The 12,228-nt window shown below is 42.6% G+C and overlaps 1 protein-coding gene across 1 annotated transcript in view; it reads right to left on the bottom strand.

Moving 5' to 3' along the window:
- LOC105507309 (disrupted in schizophrenia 1 protein-like) overlaps nucleotides 1-11,456 on the bottom strand; it is a gene marked incomplete at its 5' end in the record, with an annotated part of 32,559 nt that extends 21,103 nt beyond the window's left edge. The window contains one exon of the mRNA XM_011935751.1: nucleotides 11,180-11,456. Coding sequence (XP_011791141.1) covers nucleotides 11,180-11,456 — 277 coding nt within the window. The remainder of the gene's footprint in view (nucleotides 1-11,179) is intronic.
- Between the last annotated feature and the right edge of the window lie 772 nt (nucleotides 11,457-12,228).

The raw sequence follows: 12,228 nt of genomic DNA, 5'->3' as shown, positions 1-12,228 counted from the left end.
GATTCTCCTGCCTCAGCCTCCCAAGTAGCTGGGATTACAGGCATGCGACTCCATGCCAGTCTAATTTTTGTATTTTTAGTAGAGGTGGGATTTCTCCACGTTGGTCAGGCTGGTCTCGAACTCTTAACCTCAGGTGATCTGCCTGCCTTGGCCTCCCCAAGTGCTGGGATTACAGGCGTGAGCCACTGCACCCGGCGAAAGAGGCATGTAACTTGGACAAAGTGGTGATGGAAAGAAATCAGAGAAGCAAACAGCGAGCGCCTGAAGACATGGTGTTCTCTTCCCTTCTACCCTCAGAACTCCGCAAAGTCTCAATTCCTGGAGCGTTCAGTCTTATTAAAGGGATATGCTCCCTCCAGGACACAGAGGCATACTGAGTGGAGACGACAGTGATGACGACCACGACAACCTGGGATGCAATGATGGGATGCAAGGACCCCCTATTCACAAGTCCATAAAATACCAGGCTGGAAGCAGAGAAAAGCAAGCAGGCACACGGGAAAGGCGGCGAGAATGTCTCCTTTCCTAATAAGAACATGAGTATCTGGTCCCATCTCTCCCATCAACTCGGTAGATTCCAAATGAACATAGTCTGAACCATGTCCACAACTTCACACACCGAGTGCCTCTCTGTGTGCAATTGGTAACTTTTGCTCCCATTTGTACTTTTAAATTAAATGTGACCAAAAAAGAGAAAGCCTGCATGACTGATACTTGATAATTAAAAATGCCACCCACTACAAAGCCACCGGGATTCCTAGCCGAAATGGAGTTTTGTAGGATTTGCAATTCTGAATGGATCATTGAAAGTACAGGTTGCTTGGCATTTCAAAATGTCTTTGAAGACTCTCCAGTAATTTGTCTTGTCAGGCGGTCCTTTCAGCAATTCAAATTGTTATATTTTTTCCTTTCTGAACATCCATCCCATCATTTAGCCCTAGGAATAATTGTTTTCCCTGTGAGTCAGAATGAAAAGCAGCTACAACAGGTAAATGGTCTGACTGCTACACCTAACACTCCCTCTCTTCAAAACCCTGCAGATTCCACTTCTTCCAGGAACACTTCAATCCCGATTCTCCAACCCTGCCTGCCTCTGGGTAAGAGGAGTTCCTCCCTGCGTGTGTAACCGCCTGTCTTCCTCACCAGATGATGACAGAATGATGTCCTGCCCCTGCCTCTGTTGTCCTACCTTGCTCATAAAAGGTGCCCAGTAATGCTTGTTGCAGCAATGAATGGAGACTCCTGTATCTTATGAGAACTTGGAAGAAGCTGTGCTGTTTTTCAAACTACAGTTCCAAGAGATCATTTCACCCAAGTGTAAAGAGCCAGGAAGGAAAACCAACAAGAAGAACCTTTCTGGATGCTGAACACATGCCTTTGCCTCCGTGCAGCCAAGAACAGCCTGGGTTAATTTTCTTGCCACAGGGACAACCATGGGGTCCTGGGGTCCTCCACAGTACTGCTGTACACACATGGCTTTTATTGGCCTCCAAGAAAGCCCTACCATCTTCCCTGCTGTCCCTCCACACGGGAATGATTCAGTAGCACCGACTCAGTCAGGCAAGATTTCAAATATAATTTGCTTAACTCACCTCACGATCAAAACCCATAGGCCTGAATGTTTGGGCAGAAATTTTCAGCTGTGTTGAATTACAGCTGATGACAAATTTCTGTCCTGCTCACCCAACTCAGGGAGTGTAATTTAAAAACAGAAAATGGGATTTCCTTTGTTAGGCAGGATTTTCCCATTAAAGTGACTTTCAAAAAACATTTTTCTATAAAAGTGTATACCCAGAAAAGCATTCAGTTGCTAGCCTGAGCAGATGTCTAAACCACATGCCTCAGTGAGAAGAACAGCCACAAATTCCATGACCAGGGTCTCCAAGGACATTTTTACTTAGCTATAGTTCCCATAAACAAGGCTTAAGTCTTTCCCTATGACATTTGGAAGATACCAACATTTAACATTTTAGAACTGAAGCTTATATTTAAAGGGTAGGGAATATATTGCTAAATAATAGTGGTTGTTTTGATAAGAAAAAGTATCTGGAAACAATATCTTGTCAGGCTGTATCTAGAGTGATGAGGAAATCATATTTATGATTTCTATTCTGAATAGAAAATACCTTTGGAAGAGGTAACTGTTTACATTAAATTGCTAGGTAGGCAGGTACTACTATGGCTGCCAACTCTACTGAGGAAAAGCTTCCACACCTAATAGAGCATACATTTGCAGAAATCTTATCATCAGTGGACATTTGCCAGAAATTTGGGCAGACAGACTACACCTTGGGTTGAGTCACTGGATCAAGATGATTTAAATAGTCTATTTCTTAAGATGCTGTCAAGAGTTATTCTAAAGGGAGGGGCTATGTGAAGTCTGTAAGAGTGTCAAGAAATAGAATAAGAAAAATCTCAAAACTGAAGTAAGAAGTACTGCTAGGATTCTAAGATTAATCTGAGAAAACAAGCAATTACCCTTCAGGTCTCTCTGTCAGACACTGTGCTGGGGGCTGTGCTGAGAAGTCATCAGTTACTTCCACCTTTGCTAGGGATCAGTGGTGCAGGGGAGGGGTTAGTACCTGTAGCTCTAGCATGAACCTCCACCTTGGATACGGTACTCTTCGCTGTGACTCAACTGCTTACCCAGATCCTTATTTCCCTCGGCTGTGTAATAAGACATCAGCAATACCTATCCACAAAAGTATATTTGCCAATCCACAAAAATATTTAATTCCTGCAGTGCAAGTCACAGGCTACACAGTAAGACAAACAAACAAACAAACAAAAAGGACAGGTGTTCCCTTATGGCCTTCAAGCCAACTGTTTACATATTTTACATATTTTGGGGCTATAGCAGTATTTAAGTTTTTTTAAAATTTTAAAAACGTAAAATTGAACACAGCACACACACATGCTTACAAGCCAAAAACGCTACTTGAGCCTCATAATGGTTGTTACATCGTGAAGTCTCACTCCTTCTCCTCTGGCCTGAGGTAAACCCGATGTGATTACCACCATCCGTGAACTTAGCTGATGCATCAAACCATTTCCTTAGTTTAGTATTAAAATCACTATCTTAAATATGTTCCTGTGGGCTGTTTTCCAAAATATATGCTTGGCAAATACATTCCAGGAATGCGATATGGTTTTCTTTCTTTTTAAAATACTATCTAGATAAAGAATGTTTACTTCAAACAAATGCCTGCCCACAACACAAAGAATATATTTCACATGTGTTTGACATAGATTTTATGATGTTTGCCTTTTCATATAAATGCCGAGTTCTACAGTTGTGTAAATGCCAATAAGCAGAGAGGCAAAATTGAGACACTAAGCGTCTATCTTTATTACTCTGATACGAGTATTCATCCAAATATTCAGATTATATGGCTATTCTCTGAGTAACTGCGTATTTCATTTAAAAGCATCCAGATGTCATCAGTGATAAAGAAAGCATCTGAAATATTTAGACCTCTTTAGGTCAAAGCAAACAATGAATTGTCTTGTTTTGAAGGTGGCCCGGAGACACAGGCTCTAAATAAAAGTAATTAACAGAACAAAACAAATTGTTAGAAGAAGAAATTGCTTGCTAATTGGCATATGTTAATTGGCCTGTGGTTTCTAGTTTAGTCGAAGGGGAACCTTTGAAAAGCTCCAGTTTATATTACACGATCATGTAAGAGGATGTGAACGGCTTTTCTTTAAGCACACTGGGCTTGATTGTCAAATCTGAATAAAACCAAACTTCATTAGAACCCTTTAAGAAAATAATCTGTTTGAATCCAAAACGAGACTCATGGCATAGGCTGGTACCTAGATACACTCCATTTAACAGAAGGATTCAGATTCTGGGGATAGGGACATCCAACCCTAAGGCCCTTTTGCATAAGAAAACAAAAATGAAAAGTGATTTGAGGGATTCCTTTGAAGGGAATGTGTTCTTTGAGCTAAGAAATATTGAACTGTAAAAGGAAACTATGAAGACAGAATCAAATCCCAAACTCTATCCAGGTTCACTTTACAGTAAAACAAATTTGAACTTCAAGTGTTTTTTTGTAAACTGTTTAACTATGATACTCCCATAGTTACTGTTTTTTAATGTCAGCATTTAATCCTGGTTCTGGATGTTACCCTTTCCAAGGCAGAGCTTGCTTCCCACCCTAAAGAAGGTGGTGCCCGAGGTGCTTAGAGGTGCCTGAGAGGCACCTTCTCAGGCACTTCTGTAGTTTGCTGGAAATAGATAGGGATGCTCTGGGTGGTATCTACTCTTTCTCTCAAAAGGCACTCAGACAAAAAGAGCAAAGGATCACTCTTCTTTTCTCTCACTGTTACCCAAGCTTGTTGGCCTGAGGTTCCTAATCATATCAGCAAAATAAGATCTGCTCTGCCGTAATCAACGGTTCCAGGAAATACCTGGGGGCCGGGTGGAGGAGGGGGTGTGGAATAACCAGTGGCTGGGAAAGCAGAAACACCAACACAGAACAGAAAACATTAAATTATTCACTGAAAAAGGCAGTGCAGCAAGTCTTGGGCAGAGGTAAGAAAATTTCACACAGGAGTTTCCTGGAATCCCAGTCCTCATCTCCTGCCTGCTGCTAGCTAGGAAGGGCAGGAATAGCTCACGACTAGCTTGTGGGGGTCCAGAAGCTCCTGACTTTAACTGTCCTGGCTGCCAAGTGGTGAGGAAATCAAATACACTGTAGCTATGATGAGGGGACAGGAAGCTATTTCATTTTCTATTCCCAGGACACCACTGAGGATTCATTGGATAACACTTCCTCTGTTACAAATGCCAAAAATGAGTCCTTGCCATTCAGGCAGAGGCCATCCTGCTGTCGATCCCTCAGTCTGCATCGGTGAATGACAAGGAATTTCCAAGGTGAACGGCGTCACCAAGAGCCCTGAGGTTGTTTTCCTCAGAAGCGCTGAACCATTTTTAATTAGTGGAAAAAGGGCCACCGTGAGGCCCTGGAGCACGGAGCAAGGTTCCACCATGTTCCGAAAGAAGGAGAAGCCAGCAGATCAGAGGACTCCTCTTCCTTCCCTTGGGCGGGTGAAGGAGGCTGAGAAGCTGATGACAGTAATTAACTGAGAAAACCAGCAGGAGCCAGCTCACTGAACAGAAGAAACACCTCTCTTACCCACCTGCCAGCTTGTCCCTGGGCTCTGCTTTCTCTCTCAGATTTAGTGGCCAAGGCCAGGCCAGGGGCAGGGCCCTGATGAGCCTGTGCACTCCTGTTTCTATTGGTCAAGTTGCATTTGTTTCTTAACTTCTGTAGGCCAGTTGTATTTAAAAACCCTAATCATACAATCTAAATAAATGCTATGGAGAACAATGATATATTAGTGTGAAAAAAGAGTGCTTGTCTCCATAAAAAGCAAGTTGGAAACCTTGGAAAGACTCAATAACATTTAAGAGAGAGGGAGAGGCTGAGAATCATTTTCCAAGTGCTCTTAAAATTTCCAGTCCACTTTAAAGACACCAAAAGTGGCAATTGTTAATGATGCATGACAGGTGAGGTTTACACGAGAAGGGTCATGTGAACAGCCAATTAGCAGGCTCTACAAACAGAAATCCTTGGTCCTATATCGAATGAACAGCAAATGAGAGGGCACGTTTTCAGCTAGAAACAAAAAGGTTTAAAATACACATGTATCATCCTTTATGATGCTCTGCCTTTTCTGACTTTTTAATTAACCAACCAATTACTAACCCTGCATCCTGGTTGCTTCTACTGCTCTACTCTTGGGAAAGATGGCTGCGTTTGCAAAACTTCAAAATGTAGTGGAGACAGAACTTTTCTTCATGCCCTAGCTTTTTGCTTTCTGCCCAAAGACATTAAGCAAAAAGGGCAAAACCAGCTGATGGGTAAGTGAACATTTTTCCCTTGTCAGTTCTTTTCAAAATTGGGAGAGATATCAAGAGATCACGTAGTTGGGGATATGCTCCCTGGAGAATCAAAGTGAATTTCCAGCTGTCCTAGGGCCAGTAAGTGTCAGAGAAAAGAAAGAATCAGATCTGGACCCATTATGGCTGAAGAGGAAGCACTTTTGCCCAATAGAGACATTTCTAGATACAGAAATCAGTTTAAGACAAGGAGGACAAACCTCTTCATTGTGGATCACCTTTTCCAGCCTTTTTTTCATGTGAAATTGAGTAAAAAGGAATGGAGATACTTATGTTGTGGCTCACAGTATGATACCCCAAAGTGTGACACTTTGGTATGCTGAGTACTTTGAACCAAAGGAGACTGGAAGGCTCAGAAGCAAGGTCTCTCTGACCTTCTCCTGCCCTCCTCTCTCACACTCCTTTTTCTCCCTGGATGCAAGCCACAGAAACCGGAATTCCTCTTCCTCAAAGCCAGTCTTAGAAACTAGGACTCCTCTCCTGCAAAGCAACCATAAAACCTAGAAAGATCACTCTCTTCCTTCTGCCTTGAAGACCCTCCATCCGGAGAAGTCCTGCCCCATACCCAAGAGGAATAAATACTACACACAGTGTCCAAGAAGAATCTGAACAGACAGGACTTGCTGGTCCGCTCACCCCCCAGGCTATAACCATTAGATTACACCCATTTTGTCCAATCACATTCCTTCATAGCTAACTATTCTTCATTATACCTGAGCATAAAAATAGTTTTCCCTGGGTCTTTGAGTCTTCATTTCTGAAGCCTCCTGTGTCATGTAAAACTGATTAAATTAATGTGTTATGTTTTTCTCTTGTTAACTTGTTTTTGTTATAGGAGTGTTAGCCCTTATGATGGCTGAGGAAAGGTATCACATCTTTCCACCCCTAAACTTACAATGCTTTTTGAAGACCTCGATCTGAACAGACGAGGCTACATGGTTGTGTTGTGTCTTACTGCTAATTCCTTTCATTGCAGCCGTGTTCACACACTGGCTACTCACATACTGCACGCGATGACTCAACATTGCCATGTCCTCTTTTGGCCTCTTTAGTGAGAGCTACTGGCTCAGAAAGGAAGCAGCTGGGATGAGAAGTCTGGGGGAGCGATACTGTCCAGGGAGCCCATTATGTAGGAAGAGGAGTGGAAACAGAAAGCACCCCGCAGGCTAGGTTGCAGACAGGAAAGAAAAAATTACGCAGGTATTATGGCCAGAACAGCCAGTACAAAAGAGTCACTTCACAGCAGAGGAAGCCTGGCTCATGATTTCCCTGGCTCCTGTCTGGCCCCCATTCAATTTCTGTAACATCTATGAACCAGGGCCAATAGCAGCGGATAGTTTCCAGAGTCCTCAGACAGGCTTAGAGGAGAGCTGTCATGAAACTGGAAAAGAAAAGGGCTCTTACAATTCGAGGAAGTTCATGCTAAGTTTGGCACAGAGCCCCGTTGCTGACTTCCTCTGTAACAAAATCCAAAGCAAATTGCTTCGTCTTAACGGGCCGAGCTGTAAAATGGGGGAATGGTGCTCAGCAGCCTGGCAAGGACTGTAGACACAGGGAAGGTGTTAATTAACGACAAAGTCCTTGTGATAACAAATTATCACGAGAATGCACATCACCACGTTGGCCAGATAAGCACAGAAAAGGCTTTGAAAACTCGTATCCCTGTGGACCTCTGTAAGAAGTCAGTAATTTTGCATGGAAGATTTGGGTCAAAAGGAAATTGACTGCCTTCAGGGCATCAAGCTTCAGTAGAGAAACCAGTATAGGATGCTCAGACCCAGCAGGGAGTTCCAAAGCAAAACCAACCCAGACCTGCAAGCAAATAGACATTTTAGCCACAGGATAAATGCAAAGTACCCAGACTTCAATGGCTCCCTGGAAAACACAGGCAGGAAAACAAAAGCACCTTCCTAATGAGACCCTGTACCTTCCATAGTCTAAAATCCTGGACCCAAATACAAACGAGATTTTTCCTTCGTGAAACCTTTCTCTGCCTGGGTCTCTTCCACTAACTCATTGCTCATGTCTACTTTTTGACAAAAAGTGAGTATATTACACATGTAAAGGAAAATTTAAAAATCTCAAGCACCCCCAAACTCCTTAGGCAAAAGGAAAAGTTAAGCCTGGAGACTGAGTCATGCAACACCCTCTTCCAAACAAATAGCTGTTGCTAGCATTAGGCATGCAAAAAGCATTTTAGAGATGCTTGTGACTGCCAGAAAGAGTGATAGGAACAAAAGTTAACACAAATTAGCTTCTACTATGTATGCATCTCTCACTTTGAGATGCATCCTTTTATTTAAATCTTCATCACAGCTTCATGAGATAGTTTTCATTATCCTCTCATGCCGTGGTAGTGTTTTTCTTGACAGATGTGGAGATGCAGCCTGTAAGAGGCCTAACTGAGGATTGCAGCAGACTCAGACTCAAGCCTTGTGCTGTTTCCGGCAGGCCAAACTGCCTTTTGACAGTCCTGAGACAAAAGCACTGACTCAAACATCTATAGCCCAGTTTTTAAATAGGTAGACATTTAAAAAAAATTTTTTTAAATCATTGTTGTAAAGTCATACACAGTAAAATTCACTCTTTCTGATGTAAAGTTATGGATTTAGACATATGCATACTCACATAACTACCACCACAATCAAGAGAGAGAATACATCTATCATCCCGCCCCCACCTTCCATACACCAGATTCCTTCCTGTTGCTCTCGGAATGAGTCCCTTCCCCTTTCCCAGCAACAGCTGATCTCTTTTCTACCCCATAATTTTGCCCTTCTCAGAAAACATCAGCTTAAAATCCATGGCACTCATGAATTCAAAGAACGGCTGCCCTCTCTGTGAACACAAACCCACCACTGTGATACAGGAACAGGGAAATGATAGTGAAAGCCAGCAAAAGCTATAAGGTCCCCTCTAAAGCACCCACTCTCCCCCAGGACAGCAACAAATAAATATAGGACATCCTCAGCATTTCAGTTGGTGGAGAGGATCTGGGAGGCTTTCTGGGGGACCCCTGGAGCACTCAAACAGCAGCCACCACAGGACCTAGGATAAAGTTCCACTCTTTATTCATCCTTGACCCCAAGCTTCCTATTTTCCAACAAATATAGCTCTGTGTTCTTATAGCCAGATAGTGAAATTGACAGGTGCTTATAATCTTATGCAGGAAAACGAATCCTCCTATGCCTGGGAAAGTCTGTCCCCAGAGAGCCCGGAGGGCTCAGGGCTCAGTGGGTAGGGCAGAGAAAGGGGGAGAGAGGGAGGAAGAGAGTGATGGGGTTCAGAATACACTACCCCAAAATATGGCACCTTGGCATTTGAGGAACAGCAGAAGCAGGAAAGTCTCTCTGACCTTCTGCTGCCATTCTCTCCTGAAGCAGGCCATAAATAATTCTCTCACCTTCCTCTAACCACCTCTGACCACCCTCATCCTTAAAGTGTACAACCTATACCCAAAGGAAAGGAGTGTCCTTATCTCTGAAGACACAGGGATGCAGTGAAGAATCTGAGCAAACAGGCCTTGCTAAGCTCCCCACAGTTTATTGCCATTAGATCATATTCCTTTTGTCCAATTATACTTCTCCACATTTGTCTGCTATTCTTCAAACTTAAGCATAAAAATACACTGGTTTCTGTTGCTTTGGGTCTTCATTTCTGCAGGCTCCTGTGTCATGTAAATTGTCTATTAAGCAAATTTACACATTTTTCTCTTGTTACTCTATCTGCATAGGGGCCTCAGCTGAGAACCTTTAGATGCATAAAGGAAAGATATTGATTTTTCTCCCCTACAGGAGTCAGGGATCTCTGCTGAATCCATCCTGGCCTCCAGCAGAATCAATGACCCATGGACTCCATCACATACCTGGCATGGCTTCTGACTGCCCCACACTGAGCTCCTCCTGGAAGCTGACTTTGAAAAGCCAGCCACACCTTCAAAGACTCATTTCTAGAGCCTGCAGTTTCTTCCACCCAGGAATAAACCCTTGCTTAGGTGGCACTTCCCTCCATCCCAGAATATTCTTTCAAACCATCCACCTGCAGCAGGTGGTAACTTTTCAACACCTCTACCCAGAGCACTGGAAACCAGGCTTTGCTGGAGGATTCCACCTGCAGCAACTGGGTTAACAAAAGAGGTCAGATGTCTATAAATTATAGTGGAGCCTGTGATTGGGCCAGCAAGGATGCAGAGTGGCAACGGTTGCTTTCTTATAAGACCACGGAATCCAAATATAGGATCAAGGATCAATTTTCCAAGCAGTCCAGAGGCAGTGACTAAGAACACAAATGTCTGCTCTCTGAAGGTCATGGTCCTGCAGAGGGGATGTGAGGCTGCCAGGGCTGGCCTGGGGAGGTAACAATTTCCTCACCCACCAGTGGTGAGTCCTGGCAAAGACCCAGGGAGGAAGCACAGCTAACATCTAACATCAACCATGAGACTTGAAGGCCATGTGTCACGTTCCTCCAGCCTCTCCATGCTATTTCCTTTTCACACACAGAACACCTGGGAACCTGGGCCAACAAAGAGCTCTGAAGACTCAGGTCATGGCACTGAAATCAGGAAAATCTTCCTAGGGCCTTTTTATGGAAAAGACTCTTGTTAAGGTGGGAGGAGGAAAGTGAGAAGAGGAAGGGGAAGGGAGAGAGGAAAGACGGGAGAGAAAAGTAAAGTTAAATAAAACCATATTTTAATTTGTAATACATATATCTCAGGCCAAACTTTAGTTGTGTTTATAAAAGAAGAACATTATAAATATTCATTACGATCTGGTTTTGGTAAAAACAATTAATGGGATAAATACATATATTTGAATGCTTCATTCAAATAAATAATATATTGTAATATATAGATTCTAAATATATAATTAAATATCATGATATATGATATATAATGTATAGTATATATGTTAAATATCATGTATGGCATATATAATCTATAGTGTGTATAACTATGTTATATATGACATATATAATGTATGCTATATATGGTAATTCTATATTAGACTGCATATTCTAATTCTAGCCACTAAATCAGAATGAAAATGGAACTAAATATGCCAAAAGTTGGGTTTTTTTGCTCTTCTATATTTCAAACTTTGACAAAAATTCTACATTATTTTGTAATCATATTCAAGTTATTGAAACTTTTAAAAGTTTATATGCTCAATGGGAAGCCCTCCCAATATGTATTGTTCCCATTTGGAGCATGGTCCCAAAGCACCCCTTAGAATAGGGGTCCCCTCTAGAGGCCATGTGGAAAGGACAGACCTCTTTCTGTTCACCTCCAGCACAGTACAGAGAGGGGATCAGGTGAGCCTTCCATTCTTCCAATGCCTGCAAAGGGGTCTTCCTTTTATCCTCGGAGTGGAGCCTGGGGGAAATGGGAGGAGCAGCTATACAGACAGCTCCCTCTAAGTCATCCATCTGCCTCTCATCTTCTACAGACAGGCTTCCCCTGGCTTCCTGGAGTTGTAGGCTCTGGATAAGCAATCGACAAGCTTCCAAGTCAGCTTCCCACACTTTCCCAAGCAGTGGACACTTGCAGCTGAGACAGAGAGGAAACAGAGGAAACAAAGGCATAAAAATAAACTCAGTGATGTTTCATCATACCAGGTCAATAGCTTGTCTACCAGGCTAAAAGTCAGCCAGTCATCTTACACTTGATGACTTAATTTCACAGTGATAAATTACTTCAACTAGAAGATGTATCAGAGGGACCAAATTTGTACACCATCAAGTCACCATGAAATGTGTTGGTCCTTAGCTGCTTGGTCTGCAAAGGCATCCAAAATCCTATGTATTTTTCCAGACTCAGCAGCCCAATACAACACAGTTTCTGCTCATATCTGTATTTCCAGCCCTACTGTCTTGCTTTGAATCCTCAGACCTGTCCAACTCTTCCAGGCTAGATCATCTCTCTCTGTCCATTCCCCACCAACACACATACACCCAAGCCTTCATCTGACTAAATTATATTATCTTCAGAACTCGGCTTAAATAACCTTTTTGGGAGAAACATTCCCTGCCTTCCAACTGGAAAATATGATGGATCTCTTAGCATTTTTTACTTTTATTTCAGAATATTTATCACAATTCTAATTATTTATGTGATTATTGTTTTATTTTCCCTGAGGGCAGGGCTTGTAACTATGTTGTTCTCTACTCTATTGCTAGACTCTTTGTGTTAGTCTGTTTTCATTCTGCTAAAAAGAACTGCCCAAGACTGGTTAATTTATAAAGGAAAGAGGTTTAATTGACTCACAGTTCAGCGTGGCTGGGGAGGCCTCAGGAAACTGACAATCATGGCAGAAGGTGAA

The sequence above is a fragment of the Colobus angolensis genome, unplaced genomic scaffold (assembly GCF_000951035.1).
Source record: "Colobus angolensis palliatus isolate OR3802 unplaced genomic scaffold, Cang.pa_1.0 Scaffold148, whole genome shotgun sequence".
In the NCBI taxonomy this organism is placed as follows: Eukaryota; Metazoa; Chordata; class Mammalia; order Primates; family Cercopithecidae; genus Colobus; species Colobus angolensis.
Note: the sequence above shows the minus strand (reverse complement) of the source record. Positions and strands in the feature narration are given on the sequence as shown.